Genomic DNA, 24,197 nt, shown 5'->3' with positions numbered 1-24,197 from the left:
CTAGCAGGGATAGGTAACATTCAGCATTCCAGATGTTGTGGACTACATCCCCCTTAATGCTCTTGCACCCATAATGCTGGCAAAGCATCATGGGAGGTGTAGTCCAAAACATCTGGAGTGCCGAAGGTTGCCTATACTCTAGAGCAGGGATAGGCAACCTTCGGCACTCCAGATGTTGTGGACTACATCCCCCATAATGCTCTTACACTCATAAAGCTGGCAAAGCATCATGGGAGGTGTAGTCCAAAACATCTGGGGTGCCAAAGGTTGCCTATGCCTGCTCTAGAGCAATGCTGTAGAAGCCACACATGTAGGTGTAGATAATTAATAATACAACTTTAAAGGAAATTTTTTTTATTAATGACAGACATGCATTTCATTTTTAAAAGAAACTTGTATTAAAGTTTAAATCTGCAAATAATTTTCCTCCATGCAGTATGTTAGCCAAATGGCTACCAAAAGAGTTAATTGGCCAATACGTAAACCTAAAGTATTAATCCAACATCTGATGCCAGGAGAACTTGAAACGGAATTTAGATCAAAGAAAAAGCTGCATGAGGCCTTGGTGCACGTAGAACCTTCAAGTTAATAACTATTGAGGCATCTTATAGAACTTGATGTTGGGTATTTTATTTTTTTTGTACATTCCCAAATCCATGTGCTGGCTAGCAAGTTGGCTTGCGCAATGTATAAAGGTAATTATTTGCAGATTTAAACAGGACTGTTATGCATGACTGAATCTCTTTACATTCTATTACTAGATAACGCTAATACCACACACACATTATAATATAATAATATTAGCACTGTTAAAGAATAATACATTTTGATAACTTCTGAATCAGAGGTGGCCAAACTGTGACGTTTACTAACTTAACAGCAAGTGGTGGGAAAGTGACAAATGATGAGTCAGAAAATTAAGACAAACTCAGGAAGCCTGGAGATCTTTTTCACATTTAAATGCTATTGTAGCCTGAGTTTTTTAACTTGATTGTAAACTCATCAAAATTAGCTATTTTTTGAATTCATCTTTATGTGTCAAACAAGCTTCTTTAGGACTCCATGTCTCACTATCTCCAGAAAACCACCACTGTTGGAGTTGACATTGATGCACTATGATTGTATCTCAATGGAGCATTATGTCTGACACTAGTTTAGTTGTTACGATTTTGCCATCTCTGATAACTAGTAATTATGAAGTAATATATCAGTTGTATGTATTTAAGGAAAGGAAACAAATACTACATTATTAAATATGTCAATATGAAGTTTGATTTATTTTTACTATCTAAAGCATTTTAGTTCAGTATATTTTGTTTTCCTAATTAGATTTTTACAATCTCTTTAATGTTATTTTATTTGTTTTGTGCTTTGACATAAGCATAGCTATAGCAGATTTAGGTATAAAGGAGTGTAAAATGTAAACAATTATCTTAAATATTCAATGCATAGACATAGGCACACACACATACACATATAAATATTGTAAAAAGAAAATGTTTGTGAAGGTGAGTTAGTTTATCTGAAATAAATATAGTGCAAATGTTTTGTACCTTGCCAGCACTTGAACTCTGAGACCCTGGACTATTTTTTTTCAGTAAAAAAAAAGAAAATACATTTTATTTATCATAAAGTTAAGCTGTATATTACAATATCTACCAGTGATTAAGGGGCTCAAAACTCAAAACATGTAGGAGTTAATATACTATGAGAAAAGCAATATGCCAGTTAAATACATATTCTTCTAATTATTATTAATTATTATTATGGTATTAAGTGCAAAACAAAACTGAATCGATAAACAGTGTAGTTTTAAATGGATTAACTGCATTTACATTTACTCAACCATTTTTGGTTTAATCATAAAACTTATACAGAATTGTTCAGTATAGAGACCTCAGTAACTAGATTAGATTAAAGATCAAATGCTTGGGATTTTTTTTTAAAACATTTTGAATAGGTTTTCGATTTACTATAATGCAGTGTTCAGCAAATTAGTCCATAGATCTTTCCAGTTATCCATTGATTTTTTTTTCATGATTTCTGAAATGCTTACAAAAGCCTGTATAACATGATGGTCACTGCAATAAAAACTAGCAGGGCACATTATCATAAAAGCAATTCATCACTTATAAAAACTTTGAGCAAAAAATAATAATAATACTAAATTAGCATCACAATTAATATATTAAGTATTTTCTTTTTCCTAAAAAAAGATTCATAATTTTTGGTCATTAAATAGCCTTTACTATACAATATTTAACGTGTGTGAAGGCCAGATAGATACAGCCACCACTGCACTTGATAGTGTCATAGGACCATAACATTTAGATATGGGTAAACCCATGCTTTCTGTGGGTATATAACAGCCAATATTTCTACCTCCTGGTAGATATTACGTATCATTAACTTGTGAATAGAATATTATGAATTGTACAACATTTGCATTGTCAGTACGAAATACCTGACTCTAAATGCTTTGGAAGGTATTTTATGTTTTAAGGTCAACTGATCTGAAACATTTACATCAAAATACTATAGCTAAGATAAAAAAAAAAACTTCTTCATCTCAGGCCTCTTAGAGACATTATTTTCCTAAACACCTGTTTTAGACTGAGTATTGCTGCCTGATTCTTAGGCTCCCTACCACTAAGTTTAATGAATTTATCCCCATGCCTTTAAAGAGATTAGCTCTATGGTGCTCTAGGGACTTATATAAGGTTCTCTGTGTATTTGTAAGGGACAGTGCTTAATCTTCTTTGATCTATTCAATAAACTAAAAGCTATGGCAAGTTGATAACTGACTTGCAAAATCTAGACACAGAAGTGAAAGAAAAAATGTTGCTATGATTTTTTGTTTACATCTTACAAACATGTAAATGCAGAAAACCTCAGTGCTGCGTAGTGTATAAACCTATAAACCAAGACATTTAAAATGAATGCCTCTGTCACAGATAATACCACCAAACATTTGCAGTTTGATGGGACACTATGAGCCCAAAACAACGTTAATGCATATCTTAGCTTTCGCCTCAATATGGTCGCACTTCCTCATGCCAAAAAGACTTCAATATCAAATGTATGCACCCATCTGCGCCCCTAACTGCAATGAATGAGCTGTTTGTTATTCAGCTTTTAGTGCTGTCACTGACTGAGCCATTGGCTTCCAAGCCAGTCCTCAAGGCATGCCTACCAGCCCAGGATTTATGGACTACCCAGTTGTGTCGAGGTTCTCTAAAAGCACCGTAGACACAAATGGGTATCCATAAAGCCTGGACTGGTAGGCGTGCCTTGAGAACTAGTTTGGAAGCCACTGGACTGAGTTGCGTGCATTTGATAAGGACGTATTATTTTTGGGGGGGTGAGGTACATGGCTAAGGAGGCTTGTTTATGTGCAACCTTCTGAGAAAAATAAATTGGTGCAAAATCTTTAAAGATTTCAGCATGCAAAAAAAAATAAAAAATACAGCATATTAATGATACAAAAATCAATCAAATTGTATTGGAGGTTGAAGTGTTAAATAGATGTAGCATGAAATAGTTAAATAAAATGTCATGCAATCTAATTAAAACACATTCTAGTAAAAACAAAGGTTAATATATCACATAGAATACTTTATTACAGTATAGCTAATCTACTGGAGATATGTTACCATTACACAGGTATTGATCTAAATTTAAACTGTGTGACTTATGCTCATCAATCAATTATAACACAACAAAAACAGTCTGTAGAACGTAAGTTAGTTTTTTATATATGTTGTAAATTAATTTAAGTTCATAATACTTGATACAACATGACACTGCCAAATTTGTTGAATTATATTATGCAATGTTAATTAAACATTTTACACATATACCAGTCTAGCTTTATTTATAAAAACACCCCCAGAAATGACAATGAAGCACGATTATTCATTAATCTCCTGGGATAATATAGCATTCTAGCGTGTTAAATAGTTTTAATCTAAAAGAAAAAATTATAAAATTTTAAAATATCAAATTCCCCTATGTATGGATTAAAATAAAAAGTAAAACAAATCAATCAACCCTCCATATATAAGAACCCTCGATTATCTATGACAATTTAATCCCATATTCCATCTACTCTCCTACTTAAACCTTTTTCATACATTTTGTGTCATTACTTTAGTTATTGCTTCGCATTCCAACTATGTAGAAGTCTTTAAATCTCAGATTGCAGCAATTGCTAGCATATACTTCAGCTGTGACCTCAGGCACTAAGCAAACTGAAGTTTATTTTCTCCAAATGCAGCCGAGAATTACCAGTACAGTTATCACCGCTTCAAGCTATTGGTTTATGTTGTGTAGTAGCTCAAAACAATTACTTCTATTCATAGCTTATAGGGCAGGGATGACTAACCTTACCATAGATGTTTCTGGGATACATTTCCCATGGTACTCACAAGCTTAGAATCATGGAATCTTGTGAAATATAATTCAGAAATATATGGAGTGCCTAGAATAGCCATCAGGGTTCTAGAGGTTTATTTGGTCATTTATGAGGTAATTGAAAAGTAAAAAAAAATAAAAACACTTTCAAAATATTTAATGTTATGTAATTCTTGTCTTCATAAAGACCAGTGGGTACACCCATAATGTATGTTACCTGTTTCACAAGCTGCCATTTTGAATTCAAGAACATGAAGTATCCGATAGATATTTCAGTGGTTTCTGAATTTGGACTCACCCTGTATTTTATTTATTGGTTATTATATACCATATCTCAAATTGCATCCAATGACTTTTATAGAGTAGATTCCTGGGAAGAAAGCTTGCCATAGTTCACATATTTTTTTTTTCTTTACATATAATACTTTGCATTGATATAGGCCTCAACTTACCTGGAGATCCCTTCGAGCATTGTCATTTCAGTGTTGAAGGGTATTTCTTTTTAATGAAAGACTCATTTACAATGAGGGGAAAAAGATCAGACCCAGCCCATTTCTCAGTTTATTCCGAAAACCTTGTGCTCTTCTGAACTATTTAAACAAACAATATATATTGTCACAAAGTGCCGATGTAATCAGACCAACACGCACCAAAGGCAAAAGGTATAAGTAGTTATGTTAGATTCCAAATATTTTTATATTCGTTTTCTATTATTATTATTTTATTTTATCACTTTGATTCAAAACTGTAGGGGCATCCAATGTTTACAATTTCAAATCCATACATTTCTGTCCCTGTCCATCAGGGAATCTAGTAAAAAATGTTTTTTGATTTCATGATAGAGATGCCATGCAGGAAGAAAATGTCACAAACCATTTTTGTCACTGTGGCAACATCTTCCCATTGCTCCCTTGTACATTGCTGACTTTGCTCTTGTTTCCTTTAAGGTCTGGCGCACCTGATGATGGGCGACCAAGGTACGGGCTCTGTTCCTTTTCCACTCTACTTTTCATTGTTACCTATATGTTCTGTAAACTGCTTCAACCCTTCACTGCAAAGGTGGTCAATTGCTTTGAAGCTGTTTTTGGACTGCAAATCTGACACATAAACCTTAAGCCACATCTTTTGATTTTTTTTCTTTTTCTTTTCTGTTCACTCTTTGTATCCTTTTCCTTTTCTGCAATATAATAACTGATTTAAATTGGAAATAAGCAGCTGATTCTAAAAAAAAAAACAACAAAAAAAATTAACTGAAAAAGAAAATGCGCATTGCTCAGATTGGAATAAACTGCTGAAGGGACGGGATGAAAATTGTCAACAAGAAAGAAAAGTGCCTGCAATTTAGATTGAGACGACACTCAGTTTATCATTTTGTACCCGGTGGAGAGTTCATTAATTTTCATTGATGCATGGCTGATTGGTTCTCTTTGAGAGCACACCTTAGCTGTCTCCGAAATGTTGAAGATGTTCAATTTAGCTTTGGCTTTGCTTGTCTTACCCAGATAGTGTTCTTTTTGATAGAGCATGGGTGTCTTAGTGTCCTTTGCATGTCCGCCATTGGTCAATCACGCACCAATTCCTGGACCATGCATCATTGTAATCGTCATCACTACCATCATCATTAGCTTCTCCATGACAAACTATTGCATTTACATATATTCATGGATGTTTTTATCTTTTTTTTCCCCTCTTTTCTCTTTGGAAATGCTTTCTTCATGGAACCATTTCATCAAACCTCTAGGTAAAAGTAAAGGTACAGAACTTTTATTTATTTTTTTACAGCTATGTCACCTGTTTGAAAATGTTGAAATGTGTGTTTACAGTGAGCTTTATATATATATATACATATAGTGATGGGTTTAACTGGAAGTAGGGGAATATAAAAATACTATAAAAGTTTCATTGGATTTGGAAAATAATAAATTTTTTGTTAACGGAATTGAATATTTTTCTTTTGCTAAAGGATTAAACTCATCGATGTGATTGTTTAAATAATGAATTGTTAAAACAATGCAATATTAGATTGATTAATGAAAGTAATGATAAAAAAAAAATGTTCATCAATGCACTAAAGCTAGGTGAAAGTGGTGGATAAACTAGTTTCTTTCCAATTATTGAAACAACAACCGACAAAAAAACAACTTGAAAGTTCAAACGTTGAGTTGTAATTATGGTGACCTTACTGCCCCTTTAAATAGACAGCAACTATTAAATATTGTACATGTACATATGAAAAAAAAAGAAACAAATAAGGTTCTCCCAATTATGTTGCATCAATTAATTATTAGGGGTCTAGCTACAAATGTTCTATTTTTTGCGCTACTTTGAAAAGGTGGGTTGTCTATAAAATGTTTGAAAAAAATGTCAGTTAAAGATAACTAATTTGAAGCGCAGAGAGGTCATGCATTTCTATAATTTTTTGGACTTTTTATCTTGAGAAAACAACTTTTTTTCAAGAAAACTACTTGTTTTCTCAAGATAATAAGTCAGGAAAAAGTATTACAAATACATGGCCTCTCTGGGCTTCCATACTAATTGAATCTGAGCCATATCAATACTCTTATACTGATATAATAAAATGAACACTGTCATCATTATTATTATTTCTTAAAACAAAACATTGCGTGCAATTTTGCCTAGTTTTTTTTTTTTTTTTTTTAAACAAATATCCAAATGCTAACATCTATTTGTAATTTATTTCCTGGTTTGCTCCGTAGCTGATGCCATATTTAGACCTCTTTGGTCAGAATTACATTTTACCTACTATGACCATGCATCATTTTCAAAGTCTGAAACCATGCATTTTTGTGCACAATGTAAAGATTTTTTAAATGTCCTCTAATTCTTGATTATGTGCATGGTTTTGGGTTGGATGAAGTGTGTCCAAAGATACTAAAGGATGGCATTTTCTTCAGGAATAACATGAAATACACTGAAATTAACTGTTAACGTATTTGTAATCATTACAAAGTAATACACACAGATGCTATTTGCAATAACAATAGATTATGATAGTTTTACTTTAAGGAGTTGAGATCCGCAACTGATAGTCCTCCTGAACTGCAACATTTAGCTTTCCTTGTCTGCCCCCCAATTGCCCTCTTTATGTGGAGTAGTCAACTAGAGGTAACAGCCTACTTTTAAAAAGTGCAGAAAAAAACATAAATAAACATATACCCATGTGGGTGTCTCTATTTATCTTTATACTTACTAAATAATGTTTAAAACAGGTTCAGTTGGGGATCCTTCATAAATTCCAAAATTGGTTGGGTTATACCATTGTCAGACTTTGCACAAAAGTGCATAAATAATATCAATACAAACCCTGCAATATATAATTCGCAAGACCTTTAAAGACATTCATATATCTCATAAGTGTATCCCTTGGGATTTAGTTCAAAATAGATGTGCAAAAATGTTTTTAAAAGCAAATAAAAATGATAATCAGTGACCAAAAAGTGTGCACAGATTTTTCTCCGAAGAGTAACCACAAACTAGAAATGGTAGAAATCATACATAATATTAAACATAATAGTACCATTATGAGATTTATCACTTTTATTCCTTATAAAATATATTTTACACCACTGTAAATTGATAGAACGATAGTTTAGTGGCTTCTTACCCCCCCCCCCCCGCCTATTCTTAGCATAGTGCCGTAGAAATACAAGTCTAGTGAAATTGAAATGTAAGTATAGGAACACTCTGGGCACACATACAACATTAATGCAGTTGATAGATTTTGGCCACGTTAATATGCTGTATTGTTTGCATGCCCAAATGCACCATATGCCTGTCATATTAGCCATGCCCTTCACTTCAGCAAAAGATTATAAAAAAACATATCAAATGTATGTACACTTCTCTGCCTCTGATAGTAATGAGTGATTTCAACTACAAAGCAATGTGCATTAGAAGACAATACCATGGAAGACATATAATAAAGCTATCACAACCCGTTTATTTGTAGACCTTCTGACTCTCTACAGTCATGTTGTCTATTAAAAACTGCTCACTTAGTACTGTTAGGGGCTGATCTGTGTGCATATATTTAATATTGAAGTCTTCCTTGCAGGGGGTCTTTTGGTGGAGCATTCTACAAAAGTGTTTGTTTTGTGCAAAAACTATAAAAATTTGGGAATTCAAGAAATACTGTATAGTAAAGAGGTCAAACCCTATCAAATGCATTAAACTTATATTGGTGCCTGGAGTGTCTCTTTAAGTTCCTGCTTCCTTTTTCTGTGTATCCCTTTAGAGATCTAATACAATGAGTTATATTTATCAAAGTGTTCCGTTCTAAAGACATATGCAACATTGTAGAAGAGGAGAAGTCACAGATGGAATGTGCCATTTTTAGTACTTAAGACCTTTGAAGTCTACCCCTTTTTGAGTTAAACAATTATTTCTCATTATGTTAGTAAAGTAAGGGGCAATGTTTTGTTGTGGAGGGCACATCCTACACAATCCATATCTTTCCTCACAATAATCCACACAGGTTTTTGAGGGTGAGGATGAGGATTGAGCTAGGGATGTTGTTTTTGACTAATTGTGAGTCCTTGTGTCCCCAATATTATAATTGGACCACATGTCACTCTCCATGAAATAAAGGCATGAGCTAGTGAGGATTTTCTACCACCGGTCCACATTACTTTCATCCTCCATAATTCAATAACAGTTTAAGAGAGCTCAAAGCTACATCCTGTTCAACAGATCTCCTTATTAGTATTATCTCAAGATCCAAAGCTCATGGTCCAACAAATGACCTAGAACAGTTTAAATAGAATCTATAGTGTTAGAAATACAGAGCTGTATTCCAAACACTATAATGCTCTCTTCTCCCCCCTGTTTAAGCCCCCACTCCCCCACCCTCCAGCACAGAAAGGGATTTAAAACTACCTTTAATCACTTACCCGATTCCAGCATCGATGTCAATTCGGGCTGGTTCACGCTCTGCCTCTTCCAACATCATCCTACGGGGTCAGGGTGACCTATTGTGCTTGTGTGGCGAGCACATCAAGCACATTAGGCCTTCCCCTTAGGAAAGCATTAAATCAATGCTTTCCAATGAGGTTTTTATCATGGTGGATGTCCTCTTGCAGATTGTTTATCTGAGTCAAACTCCATTAGAATCCAGGAAGCACCTCTAGCAACAATGGGCATCTTAGTCCTGCAAATTAAAGAGCAGTTTCTAAAAAAATGCAATCTTTTATATTGCAGGACTAAGGGGAACAAGGACACTGCACCCAGACCACTTCAATGAGATGAAGTGGTCTGTGTGCCTATGGTGTCTGTCCCTTTAAAGAGTTCAAAGATACCACAAATTCCAAACTTTATTATTATCCATTTCATAATAGCAGTTTGTCTATTGTTCTGTCCATGGATAATCTGGAGCTAATTCTCTGACTTTGCATAGAATTTGCCTTTCGTGATTAACCAGCTAGAACAATAACCCCTCCTGTGGTTCAGCTCAGTTCATTGTCAAGTCAAAATTCATGGACACATGGACAACCCCATAGTGTTTCTTCTTTATCATTATGCTTTTATTATTTTTATTTTTTTAAATATATTGCATGTGTTTACATGCTCATATATTTTCTTATTTGTTCATATTTAAGTACATGACATTAAAACAGAACAATATGATTTTAAGCCTCTGCTGGTGACATTGTGTACCTGTACTTGCATTTACTTTTGGTAAAGTTGTATGTATCTTCCTACTTAGTAAACTTATGACTAGTCATGGTAATTGGCACATTTAGGAATTATTATTGTTATTCTACATGGAAGCATGCAGAGTAGTTAAGACATACATGCCATTACTGAATGTGAAAAGTTGCAAGTTCAATTTTATCTAATTTTTTTTTAAGTGGGATTGGATATGGGCTTGGAGTCCCTAGCCACCTGTGTAGGGAGTATTCAGGACAATTTGGGGTGTATGATTGCATATACACCCTTCTTAGTATATTCAATTAGAGCCTTCCACTAATGGGTGGGAGCTTGGGTAGTTATTAGATCCGCCATGTCTTAGCAATTAGAAACCTCACCTCGTGATTATGAGTGGGGGCAGAGACCCTAAGTCCAATTCCATTCTTTTTAATTAAGGGTTGGGGCAAAGGGGTGACACTACCCCACCCTCCTTACATTATTTAATTAATTAATAGCGCCACTGTGGGGGAACAGGGGTGGGCAGTAACTTGAAGCATCCAACTGATGCCAACGAGGTGGGACAGGTGCTCCCTATATGTCACTAACAAGTAGGAAGCAATAACTGCCTAGTTGCTAGACTCTTATTACAACAAGCAGCAATTGACTACTTGCTGTTTAGTGAACATGTCCACACTCATGGCTTGGAGAGTGGGGGTAGGGGGGAGAATTTAAACCTTCCTTGTACTATTGTGTGGCTTATATTGAATCCCGTGACATGGTTAGTAATTAAAAAAGTCTGATAAATGGGCATCTAAATCACCTTTATTGGAGGATGTTTCGTAAGCAGCCAACCCATTTATAGGGTTTGACTGCTGGAATTTCAGCTGGCTTTGAATCCTATTGAAATTCAATAAAAATATTGTCTAAATGTAGTTGATAATTTTTGACTGGTTTTACTGACAGTTTTGCTGATAATATAAAATCAAGGCATAAATTGGATATTTTTTTAAACTTAGTTTTTTTACTAAAAGAGGAACACTCTAAAGTTAAAAATAGATATATTTATTTTTAATGTTAAAGTGTTCCTGTTTGTGTTTAGATTCAGAGCCTTCCCCTGTTTTTACAAGAAATTAAAGAAAAAAGTAAAAAAAACTCTTAAAGTGTACCTGTATACAAGTACTGAGACAGTTTCCCTCATGGAGCAGACCTCCCCTGATGAACTCGTCAATATTGATGACTTTTGTCGTTAAGATAACGTGGTTTTGGTGCTTAAGGTGTCCATCCAAATCAGCTGTGAACTTTTATTTATAATGTTTATTATATACATTTGAAAACTGGAAAAATGCACTAAATTGAGGAAGACAGCTCAACTAATGGCTAACTTTGGCACTGAAGATATACGATAACTACAAATTCCATTGAAGTTTAGACAGAGCGAACCAAAATGTATTCCACAGTAATTACAGTAAAGGGAGTGCAGAATAAAGAAAAACTGCAAAAATATGAAATAATAATTGAACCCAAAACTGTTAAAGAAGCCCCTCATCCAACTACATACTTTTATCCAGGGCCGAACTGGCCCACCGGGATACCAAGGAATTTCCCGGTGGGCTGGTGGACTTGGGGCCGGCAGTGCAGCATTTGACACATTTATTTTTCCCTCCTGTGAGGTTTTGTGTGAGGCTGGGGCAGATAATTACCGAAGTGGCTTCTACACAGACAGAGGTGGCAGCCAGCTGCAGCAGGGAGGAGAGAGAGTCTCTCCCACACTGCCAGTTCCTCTGCACGGCCTGTCTGGTAGGATCCAGCCCCCGCACTGGATCTCCGCCCACCAGCCTCAGCCTGGTGAACTTTCACACAGGAAGAGGAAGTACAGGAAGCACCTGAACAGGATCCACACTGCCAGTGACAGGTAATTGTATGATTGATACTGAGAGAGAGTGTGAGAGAGAGAGAGTGAGAGTGTGAGAGAGAGAGAGAGTGTGTGAGAGAGTGAGAGAGTGAGAGAGTCTGAGAGAGAGAGTGTGAGTGAGAGAGAGAGAGTGTGTGTGTGTGTATCAGTGAGCTTGTGGTGTGCTTGTGTATATCAGTGAGCTTGTAGTGTGCATCAGTGAGCTTGTGGTGTGCTTGTGTGTGTATCAGTGAGCTTGTAGTGTGCTTGTGTATATCAGCGAGCTTGTATTGTGCATCAGTAAGCTTGTGGTGTGCTTGTGTGTGTATCAGTGAGCTTGTGTATATCAGTGAGCTTGTGGTGAGCTTGTGGTGTGTATCAATGAGCTTGTAGTGTGCTTGTGTGTATTAGTGAGCTTGTAGTGTGCATCAGTGAGCTTGTGGTGTGCTTGATTGTGTATCAGTGAGCTTGTAGTGTGCATCAGTGAGCTTGTAGTGTGCTTCTGTATATCAGTGAGCTTCTAGTGTGCATCATTGAGCTTGTGGTTTGCTTGTGTGTGTATCAGTGAGCTTGTGTATATTAGTGAGATTGTGGTGTGCTTGTGTATGTCAGTGAGCTTGTGGTGTGTATCAGTGAGCTTGTAGTGTGCTTGTGTATATTAGTGAGCTTGTAGTGTGCATCAGTGAGCTTGTGGTGTGCTTGTGTGTGTATCAGTGAGCTTGTGTATATCAGTGAGCTTGTGGTGTGCGTGTGTATGTCAGTGAGCTTGTGGTGTGTTTTAGTGAGTTTGTAGTGTGCTTGTGTATATTAGTGAGCTTGTAGTGTGCATCAGTGAGCTTGTGGTGTGCTTGTGTGTGTATCAGTGAGCTTGTAGTGTGTATCAGTGAGTTTGTAGTGTGCTTGTGTATATCAGTGAGCTTCTAGTGTGCATCAGTGAGCTTGTGGTGTGCTTGTGTATGTATCAGTGAGCTTGTGTATATCAGTGAGCTTGTGGTGTGCTTGTGTATGTCAGTGAGCGTGTGGTGTGTATCAGTGAGCTTGTAGTGTGCTTGTGTATATCAGTGAGCTTGTAGTGTGCACCAGTGAGCTTGTGGTGTGCTTGTGTGTGTATCAGTGAGCTTGTAGTGTGCATCAGTGAGCTTGTGGTGTGCTTGTGTATATCAGTGAGCTTGTGGTGTGTATCAGTGAACTTGTAGTGTGCTTGTGTATATCAGTGAGCTTCTAGTGTGCATCAGTGAGCTTGTAGTGTGCTTGTGTATATCAGTGAGCTTCTAGTGTTCATCAGTGAGCGTGTGGTGTGATTGTAGTGTGCTTGTGTATCAGTGAGCTTGTGTGTTTGTCAGTGAGCTTGTGGTGTGCTTGTGTGTATCAGTGAGCTTGTAGTGTGCATCAGTGCGCTTGTGGTGTGCTTGTGTGTTTGTCAGTGAGCTTGTAGTGTGCTTGTGTGTGTATCAGTGAGCTTGTGTGTGTCAGTGAGATTGTGGTGTGCTTGTGTGTATATCCGTGAGCTTGTAGTGTGCTTGTGTGTGTATCAGTGAGCTTGTGTGTGTATCAGTGAGCTTGTGGTGTGCTTGTGTGTATAAGTGAGCTTGTAGTGTGCTTGTGTATATCAGTGAGCTTGTAGTGTGCATCAGTGAGCTTATGGTGTGCTTGTGTGTTTGTCAGTGAGCTTATAGTTTGCGTGTGTATCAGTGAGCTTGTAGTGTGCTTGTGTGTGTATCAGTGAGCTTGTGTGTTTGTCAGTGAGCTTGTGGTGTGCTTGTGTGTATATCTGTGAGCTTGTAGTGTGCTTGTGTGTGTATCAGTTAGCTTGTGTGTGTATCAGTGAGCTTATGGTGTGCGTGTGTGTATCAGTGAGCTTGTAGTGTGCATCAGTGAGCTTGTGGTGTACTTGTGTGTATCAGTGAGCTTGTAGTGTGCTTGTGTATATCAGTGAGCTTGTAGTGTGCATCAGTGAGCTTGTGGTGTGCTTGTGTGTTTGTCAGTGAGCTTGTAGTGTGCTTGTGTATCAGTGAGCTTGTAGTGTGCTTGTGTGTGTATCAGTGAGCTTGTAGTGTTCTTGTGTGTGTATCAGAGAGCTTCTGTGTGTCAGTAAGCTTGTGTGGGTCAGAGCACTTCTGTGTTTGTCATTATCAAGCTTGTGTTGGTCAGAGAGGTTGTGTGTGTGGTGAGCTTGTCTGTAGTTAGGTTGTGTTTGTCACTGAGTTTGTCTCTAGTGTGCTTGAGTGAATGTCAGTGAATTTGTGTACGGCAGTAAGCTTGTCTGTAGTGAGCTTGTGCATGTGTCAGAGAGCTTTTGTGTTTATCGGTGAGCTTGTCTGTAGTGAGCTCTTTTGTGTCAGTGAGCTTTTCTGTAGTCAGTGTGTGTGTGTGCCATTGAACTAGTGTAATTTATTAATGTGGGACATTCTTTTAATATATATATTTTCTGAAATTATACAATTGACACACTGATGCTGATATGCTGATATCGGCATGGAGTGTTTCCCTGCTTAAATAATTGTCCCCAAGCAGAGCCAGTCACAACGGACAGGGAGCGTCCTGGAGGGTGGTGGTTATAGCACTGTAACACCCATGGATCATCTAGAGCGTGGGGCTGCAGGTAAGACAAAAGTCTTCTTCAAAGTGCATACATATAAGCAATACAAGCATACTATATGACACAATGAATTAGAGGGCTGAAATAATTTTTTTCCAGGGCTGCTTTCTGTTCCCAGTCCGGCCCTGCTTTTATCCCAAATCCCTACTACTATAATCTACATGTGATTGCTACTTTTATCCCAAATTCCTACTATTATTATCTACATGTGATTGCTAGAAAAACACAAGAACCGTAGAGGTATTTCACAAGGTTTTCCCTCGTATATACCTGAATTAATCTGCTTTGCATCTAATATAGCTTTTACATGCCAACAGTTCTTGACAGTGAGAATGGAGGAAAACAAATCAGGGGTGACCAACCTTTGGTTTTCCAGCTGTTGCTCCCACCATATATATACTCATGTCATTCAACAACAGCTGTAGATCTGCAGGTTGGAAACACCTGTTCTAATTAAGTATGCTTTTACACATCAACAATGTATCTCCTGATAACCTTGAAGCAGACTCAAGGTCACATTATGCAGTGCGATTCTAAAAAAATTACACTCAATGAATAGTCCTGCGGATTTAACATAACCTGAAAATATTTATGCTTCGTAAATATGGACTGAGCTGAACATTGATTAATTCCAGTTTATTATATTCTACATTGGTAGACAGTGACAATGCAAAATATTCTTCCTGTATGAGATATTTTTAAAATCAGCAAGTATCATATGGAGTACCGTATATACTCGAGTATAAGTCGAGTTTTTCAGCACATTTTTTGTGCTGAAAAAACCCCACTCGACTTATACTCGAGTCAATGTCTGTATTATGGCAACTTACATTGCCATAATACAGACAAGGGGCTGGCAGAGAGCGTTTACTTACCTCTCCTGCAGCTCCTGTCAGCTCCCTTCTCCTCCGCGCTGGTCCGGTCAGCTCCCTCTGCAAGTCCCAGTGTAAGTCTTGCGAGAGCCGCGGGGTCATAGCGCGGCCGCGAGACTTACACTGGGAGCTGACAGGGGAGCTGACCGGACCGGCGCGGAGGAGAAGGGAGCTGACAGGAGCTGCAGGAGAGGTAAGCGCTCTCTGCCAGCCCCCTCCACTGAACTGCCAATGCCACTGGACCACCTGGGAGTGAGAGCCCCCCTCCCTGCCATGTATCAAGCAGGGAGGGGGAATGAAAAAATAAATAAATAATAATAATAAAATAATATTTAAAACAATAATAAAATAAAAAAATAATAATAATACAAATATTAATAAAACAAAAAACAATTAATATTAAAATAATAATTAAAAAATAATAAAAAATCCCACCCCCCACTAAGGCTCTGCATCACACTCTGCATCACACACGCACTGCACTCATACACACACACTGCACTCATACACACACACTGCACTCATACACACACACTGCATTCATACACACACACTGAATTCATACACACACTGCACTCATGCAAACACTGCACTCATACACACACACACACTGCACTCATACACACACTGCACTCATTCACACACACTGCATTCATACACACACACTGCACTCATACACACACACTGCACTCATACACACACTGCACTCATACACACACTGCACTCATACACACACACTGCATTCATTATATACACACACTGTAAATAAATATTCAATTAATATATTTTTTTTTAGGATCTAATTTTATTTAGAAATTTACCAGTAGCTGCTGCGTTTCCCACCCTAGTCTTATACTCGAGTCAATAAGTTTTCCCAGTTTTTTGGGGTAAAGTTAGGGGTCTCGGCTTATACTCGGGTCGGCTTATACTCGAGTATATAATATAAGAAATGTCAGTATCCTACAGACGTAGAAAAGAGATAAAGCAGGAATCCCAAATACCAAAGTGTTACCGTGCCCAAAATACCCAAGTATGGTGCCTAGTGATCATTATTGCAGTAACAGCTCGCAAATCCTTCCCTTTATTTCAAAATTCAACGCCAAGTGAGTGCTTAATCCCTCCTGACATAAAATTCCCTCTTAAAAGGATGTTTCTCTGCCCTCGTGCTTCTTAATATTTATGAGCAAAGTGTTGTGTCCGCTAGATCTTCATGCTAAACAAAATATCACAATGTTAATTAGCTTGCGTGAGGGATATCCACCATGTTTTCTTTGTGCCCTTGATATGTAAGGGAAGGGGAGAATCAACAGTCATAAGTTGTCCTTGTTCTAATAAGGATACATAGCGCTTGGGTTATTTTAAGTGATCTGTTAATGTCATGCAATTCAAACTCATATTATGTAAATAGGAGCATGGTTTGAATGGGAGTCATATGATATATTCTACCTTCCCACCATGCACCAATTATTTAACAGAACCTTAGTCTGCAGGTGGTTAAAAGCAGAGATTTTTCAAGTGCATTGGTTAACATTATAATGCCTGTAAATTGTAATGCCATTGTAATTGTAAAGCGCTACGGAATTTGTTAGCGCTATATAAATAATAACATAATAAAAATAATAATAACATAATAACAAATAATGCTACTCTTGCATACAATATTCAAGTGAAGTATTATTCCAACCTGTTCTAAAGTCTCTCTATATAAACTACTCTTTTGCTCCCCCGCCACCCCTTCTCATTAAACCTGTAAAATTGTCTTAAAACCTTCTTTAAAACCAGCGCCGAGCCACGTTCTTCCAAATCCATTCTACACCATGTCCTTCATCACGCTGCATCACTGGTTCTATTTTCTTGTTCCATGATGGTGCACGCATGCATCCTAGGGCAAACAATGTTTCTCTGTGAGAAATATTTGAATATTTCTCATAGAGAAACATTGTTGGACCTGGGAAGCATGGGTGACAAGCCCCATAACCCATCATCTTCTTCTGATAGAAAAGCATTGAATCTTTTGGTTCCCTACAGCAAGTAGTGAACGCTACACGGTGCAAACACGCAGCAGGAAAATCTGATTGACAGCTCATCTTGCTGCTAAAGTCCACCCAACTCCCAATTCTATATATACCCCCAAGGTAACAATTAGCAGCCAGCATTGATGCTTCTCTGAACGAACAATACACCTGGAGATACCAGGTTGATCAACCATACTGAATGAAGTTTATTCTGTAATTGGAAGAGGTAGATGAAGACTTTATTAGGAACCACAGGCATTACATTGACAGTGTTTCTGCTGAATAGACCTTGGCCATAAATACAAATAAACAACATTGTGTGCATATACCATAAACCATATGCATTCATTGGATAATTACATTGCAACAGCATTCCAAAATACAATGATATTCCTGCAGCCTACTGATTTAGCATGTATTATTATATAGTATATTGTTGGGCACAGGAGATGAGGTTAGTATTTTTATTTATTTATTTATTTAAAAAAAAATATTTGACAAATGAGGGGACCTAAAAAGGGACATCAGCGCTGTAGTGTTTGGAATATAGATATGTATTCTTAACATTAGTGTTCATTTCAGTGCACTCAAGCACCAAATTGATACTCCATAGAAGAACTGAGAATAAGCAATCCCACATACACAGCAATCCCACATACACAGAGCTCTTTGTCTACACATTTTTGTATTATTAGATAGACTTTGCCTATAGGTAGAAATAATAGAAGTCTAAAGTATAGACTGCAGGAATGCTCACTGTGCAGCAAGCTCAGAGCACAGTTTGGCACCAAGCAGTCTGTCGCTGCTGCAAGGTCAGAGCAGGTCTCCTTTCAGGTCACATCTTGGAAAAAATATTTTCTTAAGTCCTAGTGGAATGTACAGTGTCTGCTGATTATATATGCGCATTAGGTTCTTCTAGATTGCCAACATGGGAGGAGACCCATTGCAGAGGGACATCCTTTTTTAACCTTTCACATGGCATGGTGGGGCCCAGACAATCCCGAAAGCCGTACTGCACCGCTACAGTCCGTAATGAACGCTGCTGCCAGACTGATTTTCCTCTCTAGTCGTTTCTCTCACACCTCACCCCTCTGTCAGTCCTTACATTGGCTTCCTGTATGCTATAAGAGTCAATTCAAGGTACTAACTCACACCTATAAAGCACTGAACAACTCTAGCCCCTCCTATATCTCCTCACAGATCCATAGGTATGTCCCTTCTCGGTCTCTCTGCTCTGCCCATGACCACCTCCTGTCCGTTGTCTGCACCCGTAGGCCAACTCACGCTTGCAGGACTTCTTGCAGGCGGCTCCCTTCCTATGGAATAGCCTGCCTACCTCCATCAGACTCTCCCCTAGTCTTGCATCTTTTAAGAAGTGCCTTAAAACCCATCTCTTTAGGAAGCCTTATGGCCTCCGAGAGTAACCTCTACCTCACATACCTGTCTCTTGCTCTCTCCTATAGGGCAACCCACCTTATTTGACTGCAAATTCCTGTCCTAATGTGTTTTACACCCCACCTCCTATAGAATGTAAGCTCGATTGAGCAGGGTCCTCTTCAAACTATTATTCCTGTAAGTTATTTGTAATTGTCCTATTTATTGTTAAATACCCCTCTCCTAATATTGTAAAGCGCTACGGAATCTGTTGGCGCTATATAAATGGCAATAATAATAATAATAATAATTATCCCCTATTCTCTTCACAAAATACAATCATATACCAATTTGCAAACAGGTACAAACATACACACTTCTACAATTTCTATATTTTGTAACGCTGTGCCTCTATGCACTAAAATGATTGTCTGGGCCCCACCATGCCATGTGAAAGGTTAAAAAAGGATGTCCCTCTGCAATGGGTCTCCTCCCATGTTGGCAATCTAGAAGAACCTAATGCGCATACACAATGAGCGCCAAGTGCATTTGGCCTTCCCCATAGCAAAGCGTTGATTCAATGCTTTTCTATTGGGGAATTTTAACATGCTGGACGTCCAGTGTCATTTCATGTAGTCAAATTAAGTCAAACTTTAGGAGGCACCTCTAGTGGCTGTTTGGTAGACAGTCGCCAAAGGCAGTCTTAACCCTTTAATATAAACATTGCACTTTCTCTGAAACTGCGGTATTTTATAATGTAGGGTTAAGGAGACAGGGACAATGCACCCAGACCATTTCAACGAGACAAAGTGATCTGAGTGCCTATAGTGTCCTATTAAGTGAGGATAAAATTTTGCACACACAAATGTGTGATCTGACACTCCATATCACCCACAGAGTATCCTCAAATATACTTTGAAAAGCTGACTTATTTCTATAAATTATGGTTATAAGAAACTAGTAAAACTTGAAACCTTTACAACGTTACTTGCAAAATGTCCCATTCTTTTTTGCTTCGACTTTATTTGCAGCATTGCTCATTGAATCCTGCTAACAAATTGCACATGATGAGAATAATATTCTTATATTGTTAGTGTTTAAGAATTTGAATAAACTGCACAACTGATAAATGCTTAATCTAGTATAGATATAAATTAAATAGGACCATTTCATTTCTCGTAGGCATTTCACTCAAGAGCCATAAAAATTGCAGTAAATAAGGAAAATTAAATGGTTTTGGCAAAGCATTGCTATGTTACATGCCAGGCCTACGGTAATAATACCAACTGCTAAATTGCTATAGAGAAAGTCTAGAATTATATTAAAATTATTTTCTCATTACATGTCCATACAGTCACCAGGAAAGATCATGATTTGTAGTTAAAAACAAAATTAACCCTAAAGCTTACATGGTTTTATTCTTTATAAATTTATGTACAATACATTTTAATGGCAGATAAACACAACAATAAATTCTTATCATATAATTTGCTAATAAGAGTGAAACAATAAACAAATAAATTATTCTTGAATTATGAAATTAAGGTTTATATATCTAGCAGCATTGTGTAGTCAAGTTATATGGATACTTGAAACACCAAGTTTAAGTTAATTCTTTTATACTCAGAACTTCACACCTCTCCTGAAGGTTGATGAAGGTTAATTGGTGGACCTACATTTAACTACCCTCTTCTTTCAAAGTGGGAGTTATCTTCAGTCCATCGTCTGCCCTTACTGTGTACTGAATACTCACATTTAAGACAGTCGAATACATTTTTAGATAAAGACCACTCTTTTTGCCAGGCCAGTCTACTTTTAAGGAAAGAGCCCCAGGTCAGTTAAATTAAAATGTTCCAAGTATGTCCATCTTATCTCATTAAAACATCATCTCTTCATTCATAGTGTCACCAAACTTTAATTGTCTTGAAGATCTTTCTACTGTAGTATTTAAATAATCTACAGTTTAGGAAACTTAAGAGAACTACACAGGTTGAAATGTAATCTGCCCTTGTCCTGTGGGGCAAAGAAGATTCATTCTAAGCCTAGGATCTAGTTTGAAGCTTAAAAAATGGGGATTACTGCCTCTAATCTGGTAGAGTTTACACGTTCATGGAGATAAATGCCATTTACTCTACATAAGGATTTAAACACTGCCATGATGACCAGGTAATTTTTTTTTCTAACCAAAAATACCTAGGACAAACCTGTAAACTTTCCAGGTATAGGCAACTGTAGATTGCTGGACATAAATAAAATAATGCAATATGAGAACCTCTTAACAGATTTTATTCATCCAACTACATTAAACTTATCATCTTTTTTTCAGGTATAACACTCAAATAAACAGTACCAGCATGTCTTTTCAACTCACAACCAACTGTATAACAGAATACCAGGATTTCTTTGAGAGCATTGTAGCCTTTGTTCCACTGAATAAAACCTTGAAAGTAATTATACCATTACCATAAAACACATATCTTATGGAATTAATGACATAATACTTAAAGGTACACTCCACTGACAAATACAAACAAAATAAACAAATAAACATTTTTTAGTAGATATTACCTCAATGAAAACAGTCATGCATGTCATTATGCATTTTTCATTGGATTATATTTAAAAATTGCTTGCAAAAGCTGCAAATCTCTTGTCTACAGCCTTCATAAGCCCTCCTCTTCTAACCCCGCCCTGACTTCCTGTGGCTGTCCAATCACAGACTTCCCAATACAGTTCAATGAGAAGTCTTTGCAAGGCAAGTGCTATGTGCAATTGCCTTTTGAGTTAAGCTGCAGAGGAAGTAACGGGGCTATTTGTCAGAGTGACAAGCAATTTATATTGAAATCTGCAATCTTTGTAAAATGAAAACGAAGAGACACACTCTTCAAACTTAAATCTCTTCAGCAAACTGAATTGCTTTAGGGATATGGAGTATCCCTATAACACTCCAGATATTTAATGTTAACATAATAAGAAAAATCCATAGATTTATGTTTACAAGTGAACTCTGAATTTTAACACAAGTGGAAATCAAATTTTTGCAGTGGCATTTCCAATAAGATTTAGACTTCACCAGATTAAGTTTGTCATGCCACTGGTGCATGCTGATATAGTAAATAATTTATTTAACTTCTGAGTGTCATTGGTACCTGTGCAGCAAAGCCCAATCTATAATGCGTACATAACCATGGTCCCTGCAGCATTGAAAAGGTTAGCTGAAAGACACAAGCATTTTATAAACACTGATGTCTTTAGAGGACACACAGCTTAATTAAACTACTGCATATTAAAGTATGCATTAACTCCAAATGAGATCTGGAGGTCCCATTGTTGCAGTAAACTTGAAAGGTGCATAATTTCTGTAGCTGCACAATGCTTAAAACCAGGTTTAGAACAGTACAGTAAAATACAAGAACATATTCCTTATATAATAAATTCTAATTTATTGAGTAGATGAGTTTTATGAGAGAAGTAGAGATAGACTTTTATTCCTGAGACTTGTTGCATCAATGGGCTTCAAGCTTAATTGGAAGTCCATGTGGCTTAGACCATGAACATATTAGGATAACTGCATGCAGATAGGCACACTAGTGACATTTCTTGAAGACCCAATTAATGTATTTTTTGTTACTTTCTCTAAGGATCAAGAACAGATTTTCATTTACGTTGTCTTGAGGTAGGGATTTATCTTCCAGATTACTAAACTAAAACCTGGGGGTCAATATCCAGACTGTCCTAACACAAAATGCTACAGACACTTTTCATGGAAATTGCCCTTATTACAAGGTCAACATTTACTTTAGTTATCACCATCTCACATTTGGTCCTCTACAGTAATTAACAATAACTACTAACAGACAGAATGTAACCCCATCACAAAAAGTAAATATTATTCCTGCCTTGCAGATCACTAGAACCTCACAATACTTATATCTAGAATAATCTTGTTCACATTCATCCAAAGTTCAAAGGTAACAGAATGCCTGCTGTCTACTGTGCTCCCTCCCCTTACATTTCTTCTTTATCTGATAGTAAATTTGATCCCCCAATACACAAATATCACTTATTTAGCTGATAGGAGAACATCTGTCCTTTCCCACAACCTGCTTAGCAGGGATTTGACCAAAAGTACTTAACTCAATGATGTCCTTGTCTTTTTGGAGTATGATGGTTTAGTCTAATCTAAAAAGAAAAGATTCAATAACCAGTCTCACAATAATACTCATACCTATGGACCTGCAAAAATCATTTTTAAATATTTATATGGTTTTAGGATGACTCTAGTCTAAACGTATACTCTTAAATTATATATTCAATATATAGATTTTTTTTTATTTACCATAATTTCCTCCATCTTTGGTCAGATAGTGTGCCAGCTGCCCGTGGTTGCCACAGTGACACCACACCCACCATGAATGTTTTAATGGTTGCTTTTTTGTAGTATCCAGGACAATAGAAACCGAATTTATTGTTTTGGCTAAAGTTGCTAAACATTACTTCTTCCAGAGGTAAGAAAAAATAAAATAAAAATTGCAAGCCATTAATATACTGTTCAACAGTTCAGCTGTTCAGCATGATAAATATAGAATGCAAATGGAAACTATGATATGATGTCTGTATAACTGAACTTTAAATAATCTGGATTTATTTATCTTAATTATGTTATTGATATTTCACTTCCATTGCTTCAAGTACAAGAAGATGAATTTTATGGTAAGCAGATGTCTTCAATGAACTCTCTAGGATAATAGCAATTAAAAAAAAAAAAAAAAAAAAAATTAAAAGTTATAATACATAATTATCGGATAACATATAAACCAGAAGTAATTATATCAAAAGTGGCGGAGCAATCTTTTAACTAGGAGAACGTTGAATGACCACATTGCAGCTATTACGTGAGTAGATAAAGATAGCAATACTATTTATGAATTATTCATGTCATATTCTGGGTACTGTATTCATTATTTACACACTAATTAAACAGCTCAATATGAGTTACCACGTATACCCCGGCTCATTTGCTATTGATACGAGAAAAGCAATTTTGAGTTGGAAAGCATTCATAGAAAAATTGATTTTTAAAAAAATGTTATTTAAAAAAAAAGAATTCATGTTGTCTGAGAGAGGTTGACTAAACACAACAGATATTCTTCTTATAAAAATAATAGGTCATTTTTTGTTTTGTTCTCTTTTTTTTCTACTAAATAAAATAATGAAAATGTTGTGTAAGAGTTTTAACTTTAATATATGAATATACAGTTCCTTACTGGCCTTGAATCACTGAGTGCGAATGGGCGGCAATAATCCTCAACACTTAGAAAACATGCACGTGCTATGCAAATGTGGGAGCCTCTTTAGCACGTTGATGCGTGACATTCATAGGGATT

General features: G+C 36.7%; 1 protein-coding gene across 18 annotated transcripts in view; it reads left to right on the top strand.

The window, feature by feature from the left end:
- The window catches only part of NRXN1 (neurexin 1), a 1,100,495-nt gene that overhangs the window by 116,254 nt on the left and 960,044 nt on the right, over window positions 1-24,197 (top strand). For 12 of the 18 annotated variants that reach the window (XM_063443943.1, XM_063443944.1, XM_063443954.1 and 9 more), the window contains one exon: window positions 5,361-5,390. The exons of the other annotated variants lie outside the window; for them this stretch is intronic. In XM_063443943.1, coding sequence (XP_063300013.1) covers window positions 5,361-5,390 — 30 coding nt within the window. The remainder of the gene's footprint in view (window positions 1-5,360; window positions 5,391-24,197) is intronic. 18 annotated transcript variants of the gene reach the window in all.

This window comes from Pelobates fuscus, chromosome 2 (assembly GCF_036172605.1).
Source record: "Pelobates fuscus isolate aPelFus1 chromosome 2, aPelFus1.pri, whole genome shotgun sequence".
Classification (NCBI taxonomy): domain Eukaryota; kingdom Metazoa; phylum Chordata; class Amphibia; order Anura; family Pelobatidae; genus Pelobates; species Pelobates fuscus.
The sequence above is the reverse complement of the archived record's forward strand: the minus strand, read 5'-3'. Positions and strand labels throughout refer to the sequence as shown.